Source organism: Pelodiscus sinensis, chromosome 20 (assembly GCF_052426305.1).
Source record: "Pelodiscus sinensis isolate ZL-2025 chromosome 20, ASM5242630v1, whole genome shotgun sequence".
NCBI classification, from domain to species: Eukaryota; Metazoa; Chordata; order Testudines; family Trionychidae; genus Pelodiscus; species Pelodiscus sinensis.
Window position 1 is genome coordinate 16224030 of NC_143071.1, and position 17262 is coordinate 16241291.

The following is a 17262-nucleotide window of genomic DNA, read 5'->3' on the forward strand; positions in this document are numbered from 1 at the left end:
GGACGCATTGTAATCCAGCGGAGGGCAACCAAAATGATTAGGGGGCTGGAGCATATGACCTACGAGGAGAGGCTGAGGGAGTTGGGTCTGTTTAGTCTGCAGAAGCGAAGAGTGAGGGGGGATTTGATAGCAGCCTTCAACTTCCTGAAGGGAGGCTCCAAAGAGGATGGAGAAAGGCTGTTCTCAGTAGTGACAGATGGCAGAACAAGGAGCAATGGTCTCAAGTTGTGGTGGGAGAGGTCCAGGTTGGATATTAGGAAAATCTATTTCACTAGGAGAGTGGTGAAGCACTGGGATGGGTTACCTAGGGAAGTAGTGGTGTCTCCATCCCTAGAGGTTTTTAAGTTTTGGCTTGACAAAGCCCTGGCTGGGTTGATTTAATTGGGATTGGTCCTGCCTAGAGCAGGGGGCTGGACTTGATGACCTTCTGAGGTCTCTTCCAGCTCTATGGTTCTATGATTCTATGATCCTTATTGTCTATCAGTGACTCACGTGCTCCATTGACAAACAAAAGTGATTTTTTCCTAACCACCAACTGAAAGTCAAGTTCCATTCTCTCCGGCTTGCATAGCCTCAACAATGAAGACTGTCTATTTGGAATTCTACACACAATTCTGTTGAAGATGCAGGAGCCAGATGAGAAACCATCTCCCTTTCTACTAGCTGTGTTCACTCAGCAGGGCAAGAGGAAATAAAAGGCAGCAAGACCAGGTTGGACTCTGAATTCATCACTGGAGAGTAGAAAGTTGCCATTTTTCCAGGGATGCTTTTCAGGGTAGAACTGTGCTCCACTGCACAACCAGTAGAAGCCGGAATTCATATGGGGATGTATAATTCCATTAAGGAATGCCTGTCTGTGTAGAGGTTTGCATTTATTTGGGGAGATGAGTAGGAAAATAGAGAACTTTGAGCACATTAAGCAGCTGGATTTACAAACTGTACCGAGAGCATTAGGTTTAAAATGTTTTGCACTGAAGGAACTTTTACATTTAAACACATTGTTTTATTCAATTTTTATCACACTGAATGGCATTTTTAAAGCAAAATGGAAAATGACAAATTATTCCCACTGAGAAGTTTCCATCTGTGATAGAATGTAGATCCAAAAAAATAACAATATCCACTAGACACCAGAAAAAGCACAGACACACAGTACCACATCTCATCTTCACATAAAGGAAGCCCTTTGTAGAATGCAAAGACATAGGGACGTTTTGGGGTCCGCAGCTTTGGATTTCTCATCACGCTACAGAAGGTTTGACTGGTGCAGTATCATTATTGATTCCCTAGCATCACACAGAGATTCTGAAAGAGGACTTTCTATTCTCTCCCTTTGATGACCGAAGAGTAGCACAGCACATACAATAATACTGGTTCCAATAAAAGACAGCAAAAGGAAATACAAAGAACGGATCCGACAACCACACACTTTTGAAGGTAAGCTATATGTTTCTTTCTGAGTCTGCATTGGATAACGGCCAGTTTTGGAATGAGATCGACGCATTAAACAAAACAAACAAAATGCTAGGTGACGTGCTGGGTGACCGGCAGAGGTCTGATGTGATGAAGATGGTCAGACAACCAAATTAAACCAAAACCAAAACCAACCTGCTCCTTCAATCCTTCCCCACACATTGATGTCTAATTCAAGGGTGGAGGGTTTGTCTAACAATAACAGAGAGGGATGAAGGCAAGGGAATTAAAAAAAATGGAATGGCAAGGTTGAGGATATTTAAGTTTATTAAAGCATATTGGATAATTTTCAGCCAGGATTTTAGAAGAAGAAGATTAGGATGCTTCTTTTGCCTGAATTATTTCTCTCCAGTGAATGAGCAGCAAGATGGATTTTCCATGAGAGTATTGCCTGACTGAATACAGCAGGATCAGGGCTCACTGTCTCAAACTGGGCTGTCCTATAACTGGAACAGCTTTATGGATATGCAATTTTCCTTGAATGCACTTATGCATTTAATTTCAATATTAATAATTCTTTAATTATTCAAACTCAGATTTTTAACAATTCATGATTTTAAAAAGAATTACTGCTCAGCTCAGCTCAAAGCTGTTTCTTCTGAAAAAACCAAAACCAAAACCAAACAAACCAGAGAAAAGATCTGCAGCTTAATCCCTGTTCTGGTGAGTAGTGAACGAAAGGGGGAGAAGTGAGTTAAGTAGACAGGAGAAGGTGCGATTAGATTTTTAGCACTTCCAAAGCTCACCCTTCTTGTTCCAGGCTCTGACGTTTGTTTCACCTGACATACAAGATCAGATTGTAGATAATAACAGTGAAGCTGAACAATTATTTCTGAAGACAGGCCTGTGATGTGACTAGAACGGGTTAGAAACCAAGAAAATGTTTTCCACCTCTTTACATCTGAAATTTTGATTTAAAAAATTATTAAAATTTGAAAAGTATCCACTAGCTCTAGCAGGGAAATTGCAATGGGACTAAAGGTGCTAACTTCACAGTTCCTGCCCCCAGCTCGTCTCTGCTCCAGATGAAGTTAATGGCTGATCTTTATTGACTCAGAGCCCCATTGGTGTAGAAATAACATTACTACCCCCCATTCTTTTTACTGCAGTGTTAGTAGAGATATCAGGGCCTGTTCAAACAAGTTCAGGGACCCTCTGCGAAGCCATTCAGTGGCATCCCATAGCCAAAGCCCAGAATTCAGTGAGTGACCTTCCTACACCTTACTTCACACAGCTGTGCTCTGCCAGATGGGGGAAGGTCCGTGAAATGCACAATCAAGAATTTGTCCATATATGGCAAATATATATCTCCTTAATGTATTTGCACAGAGCTCTCAGCTGGTGTGAAGAACCTTGTGCTCCACCCACGGGGCCACAAGGGGCAAATGCCCTGCTGTCATCTCTATCTGCCCCTGGTCAGCTGCACTCAGCAAGCAGGGGACTTCCTGAGGCCACGAGTTTGACAGCATGGAAGATCAAATCTGCTCCTATGCAAATTGCCACCTTGGGGCCATTGTCCCACTTCCAGCTTTAGTGCTACGTACTAGCCCTACGCACAGGCGCTGGGTTGCACTCTGAGGTTAGCTGGTGTTCTCTGATTGTAATCCTTGCCCTGCAACAAGCTGGTTTCCTACTGTAGCTGAGTCATTTGGCTTCCAGAGACACCACGACAAGATGTTCAGAAACTCCTAAAGGTTTCTGGCTACAAAGCGAATGTGGGCAACACAGGACCCATCTCAAACTCCAGTCACTAGCCTTAAAAAAAAAAAAAAAAAAAAAACCACCACAATACACCAAATAAAAAACAAAAACTCCAACAACGTTTGGATGAAAAGTGGAAAAATGGTTTAAAAAACAAGCAGAAAAAAAACAGATAAAAGTTGTAAATTAAGATTTGCAAGTGCCTGGTTTGACTCAGGTCTGCAGACCTGCCAGGTCCACATGATAGACGTGTGCCATGAAGTAAGCAAACAAGACTTCCACCACACACACAGTTTAGTGGGATGCCTCACAGCAGCACTGGCCAGCCGTTAGTTACACAGCATTGCCGTTCAAGTGAGACGAGACGTTAAGAATCCCAGTACCTTGCACTGCACTGGCTGAGCTCTCCATTATTACATCATCCAGCATTAGATCTAAAAGAACGAAACGACATTAATCATCTGGCAGGTCCCGCGGCAAGAGTTCCATTCCCCTTCAACAGCTTCTACAGTTCTCCCTTCACCTAGCCAGCTCTGGACTGGCTCCAGCACGGAGATGTCTTGTAATGTTCTCTCCTAGATACCTTTCTGGTGAGTGGAATCTGGTATTCCTGCCCATTCTGGTACGGGGTCTGAGTGTAAAGCTAAGGGCCACATGGCTCCTCCCACTTACACAAGTGGACTCAATCAGGTTGCAGCAATTTAACTGAGAGAACTTGCTCTTACATTTTTAAAGGGGGAAACTCCTCCCAGCGTACAACCTCAGGAGAAGATTTGAGGAGGACTTGTGCAAAAGCCTTGGCAGAATTTCACCCTCACAGAGGACAAGCACAATCTGTTGCTTTCAACCCGGCATACGCCACAGCTAGCTTCTGCATCTGGCATGCAAGCACTGCACTTGTCGGCCCTACGTTTTTCTTTGTCAGATGCAGCACTGGGAGTAGCCTTGCATTTAAAAAGAAAATGACCATGCTGTTGGTTAAACCTGTGATTCTCAACTGGGAGTCCAGGGCCCTATGGGGGCCATGAGCAGGTTTTGGGGGGGTCCACCCAGCAGGGCCAGCATTAGACTTGCTGGGCCCCAGGGGAAAGCCAAAGTCTCACTGCAAAGGGCTTAAGCCTAGGGTGCTCAGGCCCAGCTACCCATGGCTGAAACCAATGCTTGAGCAACTTAGCTTCATGGGGATCTGTGTGGGGCAGGGCCTTGGGCAACTGTCCTGATTGCTACCCCCTCATGCCAGCCCTGGCTTTCATGTGCAGAAAACACCTGTTGCACAAGTGGACCATGGAGTTTTTATGGCATGATGCGGGGACCTCAGAAAGAAAAAGGTTGAGAACCCTCTGGGTTAAATTACTATTAGCAACAACAGCAATAACAAAAACCAATGACAAGGCCAACTTTGAGATAAAGGAAACCCAGTGACTGCAATGGAAGGTAGAACTGGGCCCCTTATCTGAAGTGGCAGGCCAAGTACAGCTTCAGACTGAAAAGCAAGTCAATGACATCTATTTGTCATTGAGAGCAAAACTGGACCTACTCAGTCATAACTAACGTTTCGTTGAATGTGAACTGAGAAAAGCTTTGTTCTAAAGCTCTTTGCAAGGCTCCGTGTCTGTCTTGCTGAAGGAGGCTTAGCACTCCGCAATATTCTGTTCCTCAGTAGACGATCTGGCGATTGCCTCTTTAATCAGACATTTTACAGACCCGAATGCAAATATCCACATTTCCCGAGTCATCTTTTTTCTTTTTGGATGATGAGCAAGGTCATTCATAATATCTATATGTATATTTATTCTAATGAAATTTAGATAATTTTCCTTCCAAAACCAAACCATTCCAAAAGGACATTTGCATCCAGCATGTCACACTCTGTTCCAAGGAATCAGCTGTCCTTTAGCAATTGTGTCTGGGAATTCAGACTACTCTAAAGAGCTTTTGTAATGCTGACAAGCGGAACCAAACCTAGGCCCTTGGGAGCTTAGTGCATGAGTTGGCTGTTAGCTAAGGCTGTAGAGCACACTCATTCTTTCCTGTGTAAGTGGTCTAAGTGCCACTACATGGGACAGTGCACCATACCCAGAAAGTGTGGGTTACACTTTCTATACATATTCATTATTTGGAGGGAAAAAAATCCTTTTCTGTAACACCTGTATCCCATTTAATTGACACTAACTGGTAAGATCCAGAGCTATGAGTTTTATTAATTGCATCTACACTGGGTGAAGAGCCATATTGGTTCAATTTCCCAAAGTTCACTGGGTTCATTGTAGCATCAGAAAGGAATTGAGGCACAGTTTCTTCTTTGGTTGATCCATGGTTCTGAGTAGGAATCTGGAGATGCTAGAATGTATCCAGGATATTAGTATATTCCTTGTTGAGGCCCAGATCCTGCAGTGCAGGCAACAGGGCACTGTACAGCTGCAGAGCTCTGGCCATGCCACTCTTGCTTCAGGATGGGGGCCATCAGCCCTGATTTGGAAAAGCATCCTATTTGGAACACCACCTATGCATTGTACTTAAATACCATAGAAATCAACAGGATTTAAGCACATGCTTAAAGCAAAGCACATGCTTAAGAGCCATGCTGAAAAGGGATGGATTTAAGCATGGGCTTAAGTGTTTTCTGACTGGAAGCCTTAGTTAGTGATATCTGGGTTGCAGTAGCACAACTAAGCTCATCACGACCTTTATAAACCTTTCAGACTTAACGTTCTCCGCTTTCAGATTGATAGCACACGCTCCCGATCAAAGACAGACTCTTAAAGATCACTGACATCCGTCCAAGAGAGAAAAAGAAACGTGAAAGAAGTGAAGACAAGCAGTAAAGAGACCAAATGGGAGAGGGTAACATGAAGAGATGGGTATTTGAAAAAATTCCACCAGAACAGAAAGCATGCAAGATGGAGAAGAGTACCTCTGGCCTTTGACCTCTGACCTGAATGTTATTTCCTGCTTTTTCAACCAAACCAAAACTGTAGTAAAAAGAAAAGGTCAGATCTTTAGATTTTTGACAGAGTCTGAAGGTCTAGCATCCTTTCATCACGGTAGCAGAATTTTTGAAAAGTACATTATTCTAAGAGGGCCACGAGATTGTGTCAAGTTTTATCATCCAATTTATCTCACATCAATGACAGTTCATCTGGTTAATTTCTCTTATTGAATTCTTTTTCCATCTGTATTTCTCAAGCAAACTCATTGATATGTATCTACAGGGTTTTTTAAATAAAGCATTTCTAGAATAAGATGGCTTCGTTATTTTATTACATCCTTGAATAGTCCTAGAGCTACTTTGCCAACAAATAAACCCGTCTGATAAATAAGACAGGTAATATTGCTGGGGCCTTACAAGGCTGTAATAAACCAAATAGTGAATCCAGTTATCAGCAACAGTGCTCAAGACTTGAAGAATTTATGGCTTAGTCTGACACTGTTGATCTTTGCAATTGTCACTATTTGTGTAACACTGAGCTTGTACTATCCACAAAGCTCTGGATTTGGGTTTTTTTGTGGTTTTAAATAACCTTGTATGAAAAGGTCATTGCAAATCATGCAGCCATTGAAATTTTTCCATGACTTCTTGCTCAGCTTAACATGGCATTGTTTCCTTCATGCAAATTTCATCGCTGAGACATGCTTTTTTTTTTTGGAGGCGAATGATCACCAGATGCTAGGCAGGGATTAGGGAATTGTGTCAAAGGTCAAGCAGGACTCAGAAAGATGTGGAAAGACTACCGACCAGCCATCTGTTTCTCCTTACTCCTTCTCTTTTTCTCCAGCCGACGAAGCCTCTTCTCCTCTCGTCTCTTGGCTTCCTCCTCCTCCTGATGCTGCCGACACTTATGGAAATTCTCCACCACGACCCCCACGAACATGTTGAGGACGAAGAAGGCCACAATCAGCAGGAAGGAGATGAAGTAAAGGAGCATCCAAGGGTTATAGTTCATAACTGGCTACACAGTGGAGATGGAAGGAGAGAGATGCCAGTTGAATTGCAAACGGCAGGGCACAGAGCAAACTGCGGGTACGCAGATTCTTGCTATGCAGGCTAGAGCTGGGATGCTAGAGAGAGCAACATGGAAGCTGCTGGTCCAGCTGCAGGGTAGGGTTTCAAGCCTAGGGAGCTGGATGGGCATGAGCCACAACACCCACCCGGCTATTTTTAGTGCACTAGCTTGAGCCCCACTAGCGTAAGTCTGTCTACATGGTCTGGGGGGCTTGTTCCCCACTGCATCATAGGCATACCCTGAGGCGGTAGATAGAGTAGCAAGGCCTGCTTTCTCAAAAGTGGTAGAGAGTTTGGATACTCAGCTTAAAGACACCGTACAGAAGGCAGGAACTCAGTACAATCAGGCTCCCTCCAAGGTGTCATGAGTAGGGCACCCAATGTCATTTGAACACTGAAGAGACATGAACAGTCTGTTGTGCCACAGAGAGAGGCAACAGAATCCTTTGCAACTATCCCAGGCCTGCAATAATAGCAATCGGCACAGATGCAAAGTAGCAGTTTTCTCTGGAGCTGCTCAAAGACTTTTGAGTTTCACAAGCCCACTCTCAGGTCATATTCCCCATTCTACAGCTATGTAGGACATTACTTCAAGCACATTAAGGGCTTGTCTAGACTACATTCTTTTTTCGAAAGAGGAAAGTAAATGAGCCCGATCGAAAGAGCAAATGAAGCACGAATTTAAATATCTGGTGCTTCATTTGCATATTCGCATCCAATCGCTGTTTCAAAAAAGGGTATTTCGAAAGCGAAACCGCAGTCTAGACGCGGTTCTTTTGAAAAAAAAAAACCCTTTTTCAAAAGAATCCATACTCCTCATTTTGTCAGGAGTACGGGTTATTTTGAAAAAGGGGTTTTTTTTCGAAAGAACTGTGTCTATATTGCGGTTTCACTTTTGAAATACCTTTTTTCGAAACAGCAATCAGATGCGACTATGCAAATGAAGCGCGGGATATTTAAATCCACGCTTCATTTGCACTTTCGATCGGGCTCATTTACATTCCTCTTTCAAAAGAGGAATATAGTCTAGACATAGCCTAAGTGTGCATGGCTTTCTTATAGCATATCACTAGCAGAGATGGGTCCCAGTCGGTACCTTTCACCCACCCCCAGCTCTGATGAACTTTGTTGGTTTGGATAAAATGGAGCCCAGATCCAAACCACCCCCAACGTTTCACTTTTGCAAGACAAACAATGTTTTGCAAAATGAAATCCAAGCCAAAGCCTTTTTGTCTGCTTTTCTCTACTAGCCGTTCATCTAGAAAACATACCTGCTGGTCAACTCCTACAGCATCGAGGCCATCATACATAATGTCCACCCACCCATCTTTGGAGGCCAGAACAAACAGAGACATCAGGGCCTAGAAATGCAAGGGGGAAAAGTTACATTTAGTTGGAATCTAGCTTATTAGATGTTCTCATTCACCTGTAACATTCAATTCTCCTTTGCCCTTCTCCATTTAGGGATTTGCATTTGTGCTACTATTTTACCTTGCCAATAATAGGATATTTTTGATGTCCAAGGTTTCCTGGCAGCGAAAACCTGTCAATGTCAGACACTGGTCCAGCAATGAGGGCTAATTCGAAAACCACAAAGTCAAACACAAAGGCAGCTTCATTTTCACCCTCCAGGTCTCCACTGCTCACTACTAATTAGGCCCTACCATGCTGCTAAAATAAGGATGTGCTCTATCTGCAGTTGTAAAGCAATGGGATGTTGAGATGCAATGGGTCCAGGGTGTCCAGCCACACTAGTCAAGCCCTGCTGCTAGATGTATTTAGATTATTATGCGGCAGTAAAGCAATTAAATGCACCGTGAAACTACTTGTGCTTGTCTTATTCCAAAAGGAAGTATGTGCGTGCTTGGAAGCTTTGCATTTAGGATTTACAATTGAAGGGTATGTGTATGTGAAATGAATAGTGACTGCAGCTGCCTAGACCACCCTGTAAGAAAACCCTACAAGTAATTATGCATAGATTTTTACATCAAGGAGATAAAGGCTCAAAGAAGCAGGTTACCATTCCAGTAATACCTGGCCAAGGTTATCAAAATTATACTTGTGCCGGACCCATTTGTAGCTGGCTTCCGCACAGTCTGATTTGTTTGTGATGTTTCTGGTATCCTCCCCTTGGCAGACAAAAAACTTCCCTTTGAAAAGCTGTAAAACAGAAGAATAAGAGGAGGGGTAAATCCACTTCATTTACCTGCTCAGTATGGGCAGCTCACTCAGGACTAGCTGTGCAGCCCACACAATCCAATCAAGTTAAAGGTAAAAAAAACAACCAACCCTTGCTAGTGAAAGGCAATCAAAGCACGAAACCCGGCATAACAACAGTGACAGTTTAGTGCTAAGGTACCTACTGAGAGAATGTTTGAACGCCTTCTCTAATATACTTTTGGAGAGTGATCTTGGAGGCTTCATTGCAGAGGTATGAGTGGGACAGAGAACTGGGTCTGTATACTACAGCCTCCTGCTTCTAGGACATGGGTTCAAATCCAGCCCAAACCTGTAGGTGTTATCTGACACCTGGTTAGTGTGGCCTATGTGAAACAAGTATGCTAGTATCATGAGCTTTTGTGAGTGCAACCCACTTCTTCAGATGGCTGGAGTATTAGAAGTCCAGATCCATGAATAAATAAGGGCCCTTATTTATTCTTGGATCTGGACTTCTAATACTCCAGCCATCTGAAGAAGTGGGTTGCACCCACAAAAGCTCATGATACCATCTACACGTTTTGTTAGTCTTTAAAGTGCTACTAGTCTATTTGTTGTTGTTTAAGTTTTTCCTGTTACAGTCTAACTCAGCTACCCCTCTGAAGTATGGTAGTGTTAGTCCAGGTGCCAGTGAAAAGTCTGCTATAAGAACGGCCAAGAAAATTAGCCCTTGTCAGAGCCTTTTGTTGGCAGAGAAAGAAAGGAATGAACGTGCCACAGAAACAGAATATGCTCTTATTCCCAAAGGTCAAAGTGAGCAGTGAGGGGGAGGGGAGCCTTGTTCTGCTGGATCTGTGGGGTGAATCAGCGAGACTTCTATTTCCAGGGCTGTTAACCCAGAAACTTTCAAGGGTGCTAAATCCTCTAGCTTGAGAACTCTTTTCCATCAGTCATTAGATCTTAGGAGAGTCTTTGCCCATATTTTCATAATCAGAGTATGAGAATGAACTCGTGTTTCTCTCTCGTGCCAGAAACTGATCTTACCAAGACTGGTGTAAAACCCACGGACTCCAGTGGGGTTACTCCTGATTTACACCTATGAGAGAAGCATCAGGTGCTAGATTTGGGAGATGGCAATTGATGGTGAAAGCTGAGCGAGTGAGACACACAGAAAATCCTGCTCTACTGAATGAAGTATCTTGCCATGTTTTCCTGTGACAGAGTGTCCTTCTTGTCAGGCTCCTGAAATACCAGTGAATTTGAAAAGAGAAGCTTGCTCTTTGTGGCCTGTTCTGGGCAAAATGAATACAAGCCAATGCAGGCACAACAAACCCATACATTACTTTATGTATTTCCTTTGGCAGCAGAATACTTTCACTAAAAAGGCAGGAACACTGGCTCTCAAAGCTAACCAACATCTACTGTCTGTAGCCATAAAACTTTTCGACCTAGGACAGATATAGCTCCATTAAAGATCCCAACATTTTGCCTATCATGGAGACAGCTTCATCCAAATTAAACAAGAAGGTGAATGCTGATTTTGAGATATAATATGATGAGAGTAATATTTTCATGACAAGGGATTTAATGATATTCAGATGGGTCCCGTTACACAACCATAAACTGGAGAGGAACATCAAAGGGTCTGATCTGCAAACATGCGGAACGCTGGCAGCTCACGCTTACTGGCAGCTTGTGCTGGAGGGGCAGATTCTCAGCATTTCTGGAAGTTGACAGTCCCAAGTTTCAGAGCGACGCTGGCTTTTCTACTTCCTTTTCCTGGCAGTTAGTGACTATCCACATACTACCATGATGCATGCTTCAGAAATCTACGTAATATAATAAATCAATAGCAGCCATGCCAGAGTGAGCCAGAGACTAGAGTGGGGCCTAGGAGACACAGATTCCATTCTAGGTTCTTGTATTTAACTGCTGTGTGACATTAGGCAAATTGCAATCTCTCTGTGTTTCTGTTTCCTCTCTTTGTCTGTCGGATTTATTTAGACCAGTTGTGGGCATCCTGTGGCCCAAGGACAATAGCCCATCAGGGTTCTATCTGTGACCCATGAGACATTTTGTTTATCTTTGCACACCCTGTGCAGGGTTGCCAGATACCGCTGGTTTCTGTCCACATTGGTTTCCCCCCCTACTGGCATTATTAAAGCAACATGCATGTAAAGCAAGGGCACATGATGTGAGGTGCATGCTGATTGCATGCAACGTTGATTGCGAGAGGCAAGCTCTCCCTCTGCATCCAACCAAAGTGCTACTATGGTTCAATCGGCACAGCCTGCAAATTCTAGGTAGGCAGCACACTTTGCAAAACCACCCTATTCCAGGAGACCACCTTAGTTGTGACAATCTTGTGGCCCCCTGAGATGGAGGGCTACTCATTTGGCCCACTCACTAGCCTAGGTTGCCCATCACTGCTTTAGACTATAATCTCTTTGGGACAGGGACTGCCTCTTCCTGTCTGCACATACAGCACCTAGTACAACAGGTCCCTGATTTCAATTGAGGCTTTTATGTGCTAGTGCACGACCAAAAATAAACCCCTTCACTAAAAAATTCATCTCTGATAACTCTAGGAGACTGTGTCTTAATATCAACCTCCATTTTATACTTACATGGGGAAAGACAACTCATACTAATGCAGAGCCATCTAAGGTTGGGTTCCTTTTCTATAAATTAGAAAGTTATTCAAGAAGCGGCATTCCCACTGACATCACCAGGAATTTTGCATGATGAATGCAGGACCAGTTCTTATATGTGTATGTACTGCTGTAAATGTGTCAATTGGTAATTGTGGCAGCTGAAGAGGCATCGGGGAAAGCTATCACAATTAGCTGAAAGGAAATTCAAACCTCTCAGTGTGACTTTTTTTTTCTGTGATAAACTCTTCTTGTGCTGTTTATTTTGTTCTATGGGATGTGCTTAGTTTTATGGTCCTGTTAAGGGTAACAAACGGGTCGTATGATGGATGGATATTGTACTGTACCTATGCGTCAGTCTAGCTGTAAAAATTGTCATGGATGGGATGTTTCTTTCTTCTTGTTCTGTCAGGCTTGAATGGTATATTTATCAGTTATTTAAAGCACATTTATTAGTATAAAAAGTTACAAAAGCCCTCCTATCCAAACTGTGAGCCAGTTTCCAAGCCAGCTTTGACAGACCAGATAAACCTCAGCAGAAAAAGACAAAACTGTGCTGAAATATCCATCAAATAGAATTTTTCTTTTTCAGAGGATTAGAAATTACTACAAGGAGACAGAAAATCTTTCCAGTCTCTTCCCTTGTGCTCCTGCACTCTAAGGACAAGGGATGAAGAAGAGAGTACTTTGTAGCCAGGTTGCTTGACTCAGATATCAATATTACCCCCAGCTTCTAACTATGTGAACTTTCAGAATCCTGCACTGCATCTACCGGGACAAGTTATCCTCTGAGCTTAGAAGCCAGCGGATTCCCAGTGAAAAGTTTCTATTTTCCATGAGTTTAAACCTGGAAAAAAGTTGGAGAGACAATGCCCCCCTTTTCACACCACTGAATGGAGACAGAACTGAATTGAATAGCTTTCTTGGACAGGGATTTCCTAGTGGGACATGGTAGGGATCTGACTGTATTAATTATAGACTCAAATATCGCCCTGGTCGGCCCAGGGGGAAGAAAAGCTGAGGCGGAGCTCAGTTCGTGTTCTGCTACAGGAACTCTGCCAGCCAGAGCACAAGTCCTCAAGATGGGGATGGAAGAGCATGGTGAGGGGAGTCTTGACTGATACTCTTGAGTGGGATCAGCAGGCCCCTTGGCCAGTGCTTGTCTTTGGATAGGTTTACATAGCGAATTAAGGTGTACTCATCGTGCTGTTAAACCTGCACTAGCTTTAATCAATTAACATGTATAACAAGAGTAACGAAGACACGGCAGTTCAGGCATCAGTACAAGTCCACAAGGAACTCTGGCTACATATTCAGGATGCTAGCCCATATGAGAGGCCATGCAGCCTTTTCATGCTATGTCAGTCCTTGGATGGGGAATTACTCCAGAAAGAATCTCACCTTAATCTGGGCCCCAGAAAGACCTGGTAGTCCCCCACAGTCAAAAAGATACCAAAATATTCCTCTCTATTTGGGTTTGCCTCTGTTTCTGGCTTTGCCTGGATTTCAGTTGAAACCTGCAAAGAGCCCTGCAGGGAACTCACCTGGACGCCCAAGATTCCAAAGATGATGAAGAAAGCGCAACAGATAACCACGATGTTCCCAATAGGCTTCAGGGATGACATTAGGGTTTCCACCACCAGCTTCAGTCCTTGTGCTCGACTAATGACCCTGAGAGGGAAAAACCAGGCACAAGATGCAGGTTAGACATTGCCCCTGCAACATTCCTCCAAATCCTTCCATGCTCCCAGGCACAGGCATAAGAGAGGATAGGGAAACAGCTGTCTGAAGTGGTGAGTGGCTGAAAACGGCACAAAAAGCTATGAGGGGACTGAGGTCTAAGGGAACTTGGGGGAACTTCATATGTACTCAGGGAGCCTTGTGTGTGGAATAGGGAAGACTTATGTACACAGGTCTTGATCCAAAGCCCACTGACCTTAGTGGAAAGGCTTCTGTTAACTGCACTGGGCTTTTGACCAGTCTCACAACAAGGGAAAATTATAAAGTACTATCATGTTGACTTCTCCCACTCAGAGGCCTGCACCTTCCCAGTCATGTCCTTTTTAATTACTTCATTAAAAAAATGAATACAGATCTAATTTTGGTGATCTTTCTTCATAAAGTGCACTTCCCCCCTCCAGGTCTGAGAAATTCTATTGTCTTCTGGTTGACCCCTTATGCAACATTCTCAGGTCTTCTTTGGTGCCGCTTTCCAATCTAACGTGCCAGATGTGTTCCCTCTGGTCTCTTGTACTGCCAGAGACAGATCTGATGGTTCTAATCAAATCCAGTGTCACTCCCAGATCTATTTCCTGATTAGCACCTTCTAGAGCACATAGGGACTAAGGACATCAGCTCTGCCTCCACCAATGGTTCATCAAAGCCTCATCATGTGTTTTTCTAGAATGAAGTTTGAAGAATCATTTCATTTCTGGTCTGGATACCATCTCCCTTTGGATCCAGCTTCTTGATTTGTGTCATTCACTTGCATGCCCTTGGTTCCACACTCTCTGTTCCTAGTCATTAATAGGTCATTTGAACAGGATTGGTTTCAACAGATTCCTGAATCACTCCACTTCCTACCTTCCTCCTATTTTACTTACACCCATTCAATGCTCCTCTGTGACATCAGCTATTTGGCCACTTCTGTTACTCAGTGGAGAATTTCCCCAGCAGGAGCATAAGCAGTAAACTTCAACACTCCAGGATCGCTTCCTCTCTCTCCCCCTCTTGCATTACCTTGAGTTTCATAACTGTAGATTAGATTATACTGTACACTTGCAGAATGCACAAGCGATCAGTAGTAAAGTAGAAGAAGCAGGAAAACAAAGGGGTTGAAGATGAATGACACCATAACTGTAATGTACTTTAATATGAGGACTAAGTTTGTTCATAGTTAAAAAGCCATCACATCATTTAGGGACAGATTTACCAAGGTATTTAGGAGCAAATAGATTCCCAGTGAGATTTACAAAAGTACATCTAGTCTTCCTGGACAAGCTGCTTACAAAGTCAGGCATAAAAAAGTCAAACACTTATGTACAAAGGTGTCCAAATGCACCCACAGAGGGTGTGTGTGTCTGTACATATGCATGTATGAGAAAGGAAAAAAAATGGGATGCAGATCATTGTGTATTTTTTTGGCCACTGGTTTGAAGGCTCCTTTGAAATCTTGGCAATCAAAATGTAAAGCACCTATTCACTTATGGGACATGGATGTCTTCCTGACTGATTGACTGACCTCCCCATTCTTCACTGCTCATCTGTGCCTCTCCTTGCTCTGCCCAGCTTAGAGTCCCTCTGCATTTTCATACTCACCCCTTGTAGGTTTGGCTTTTCTATCTCCAGAACCTCCTTCTTGCCATCTTAAAGCTACCTCCCAGTCTGATTTTTAGTCTAATCACCATCCTCCCCAAACAGTACCATTCCCTCAGTAGGGGTCACTATGGTGATGTTTGGCTTTAATAAATGGCAGAATGGATGCACCTCACGCATTCTGACAGTTTGCATTATTTCTTGAGTGTCACAGTGTCTATAGAGTTAACAGGAAAGCTATGCACCCAGCCATAACAGAAAGGTGGTTTTTGTTGTTGTTTTCCTTTTTTCCCCCTAAGAATTGTTGGCTTTACACAAAAAATAAAAAATAAAACAAAACAACAACGTTCTTTCTGGTAAAATATTTACTGGAAGTGTCAAGGGCAGCTTGTCAATTCCCCTTGTAAAAAAGAAACAGATGGTGATATTTTTATCCACTCCCTACCAACACAACACAAAAGGAAGACACTTCTGTTTCTCAACCTGGCTGTTTGCTCAGGTAGCTGCAGTTGTTACTTATTACAACTCCCTGGCTTCTTGTCAGCTCTGTTCTGTTGCAGTTCTCCTGAGCTGAAAGAGGCCTGGATAGCTCAGGCACTGTAAGGAATTATGAAGTCTTTAACCTTTAAGGCTGTAAATCAAATTTAAGCCAAACTGGCAGCAACCAAAAGTAAATCATGACCATCAAATGGCAGCTTAACACGCTATGTTAAATATATGGGTTGACGTCAGTCCAGTTCTGGTGTACACCACAAGCCACAAACACACCTCATTAGTGCCCTTTCTGATAGTCTCAGTGGACAGACCAAAGCACATGAAAACAGAAATGCCACCAGATCAGGGCTTTGGCACTGAAGGGGAAAAGCTTGCAGTGTCTTGATCAGTTTGATGCCTATTCTGTACATGAATCCTACCTACTTTTATGCCTCTCCATAGCTGTAGTATCTAAGCACTTCACAACCACAGACATTCCTTACAAGAGCCCCATACAAAGTGTTATTATCCCCATCTCGCAGATGGGAAAACAGAAACACAGAAAGGCTAAGTGATTTGCCTAAGCTCACAGAGGAAGTCTGTGGTACAGCAGGAAAGTCAGCCCAGCTCTCCCGAATCTGAGGAAAGCACCCTCCCTTTGGGTGAAGAAACTCTATCCTGTGGATCAGGCCCACCAATGGGGAGGGGCAAAGGGAGCAATTATCCAGACATCTGGGGGCCCCCAGCTGCCACTGCTAGCAGTACAGCTGGGCTAAGGCAGGCTTCTTGCTTACCCTCACATGGTGCCACTCCCAGAAGCAGCTGGCATTCTCCTTGCTGCCTCTATGGGGGATGTCTCCATGCTCTGCCTCTGCCCCTGCCCCTGCCCCAAGTGAGGACTCCACAGGTCCCATTGGCTGGAACTGCAACCATTGGGAGCTGCAGGGGTGGTGCCTGTGGGCAGTGAGTGGTACATGGTAACCCCCTGCCCTACCCTCCTAGGAGCCACTGCCGGGGGGAGGTGTTGGTCATTTTTGGGAGCCGCTCAAAGTTAGACTCCCTCCCACACCCCAACCTCCTGTTCCCGCCTAGTAAAACTGAATGAGGGTGGGAGAGAGTGAGCGATGGAGGGAGGGGAGATAGAGTGAGTGGTGGGATCCTCAGAGAAGGGGTGGGACAGGGGCCTGGCCTCAGGGAAGGGGCAGGGCAAGGTCTTTGGGTTTGCACAATTGGACAGTTGGCAGCCCTACCAGGTGAGCATATGGAAACCCATGCGCTTGCAGCTCTGCCCAAATGTCAGGCAGACCGCATCCATGTGGGCGTGGCTTGTACTTGCACGGGGCCCCATTGACTGTTCTACCCTGGGGCCTGGAATTGCTGTCGGCAGGCCTGCTGTGGATACAAGGGGAAAACTCAGGGCCTGGCAACTTTCATCAACATCAAAACCGATTAAAGATATAACAAAGTGATTTTCCTGATAAGACACCA

General features: G+C 44.0%; 1 protein-coding gene across 6 annotated transcripts in view; it reads right to left on the minus strand.

Annotated features, from left to right (window-relative positions):
- The window catches only part of CACNA1G (calcium voltage-gated channel subunit alpha1 G), a 333864-nt gene that overhangs the window by 37697 nt on the left and 278905 nt on the right, over positions 1-17262 (minus strand). For 4 of the 6 annotated variants that reach the window (XM_089771891.1, XM_089771890.1, XM_089771887.1 and 1 more), the window contains exons 21-25: positions 13530-13656; positions 9212-9337; positions 8449-8538; positions 6932-7124; positions 3558-3608 (exon numbers count right to left, since the gene is read on the minus strand). In XM_089771891.1, coding sequence (XP_089628017.1) covers positions 3558-3608; positions 6932-7124; positions 8449-8538; positions 9212-9337; positions 13530-13656 — 587 coding nt within the window. Of the gene's footprint in view, positions 1-3557; positions 3609-6910; positions 7125-8448; positions 8539-9211; positions 9338-13529; positions 13657-17262 lie in introns of all 6 variants that reach the window. The other 2 variants (XM_089771889.1, XM_089771888.1) reach the window with 2 other exon arrangements.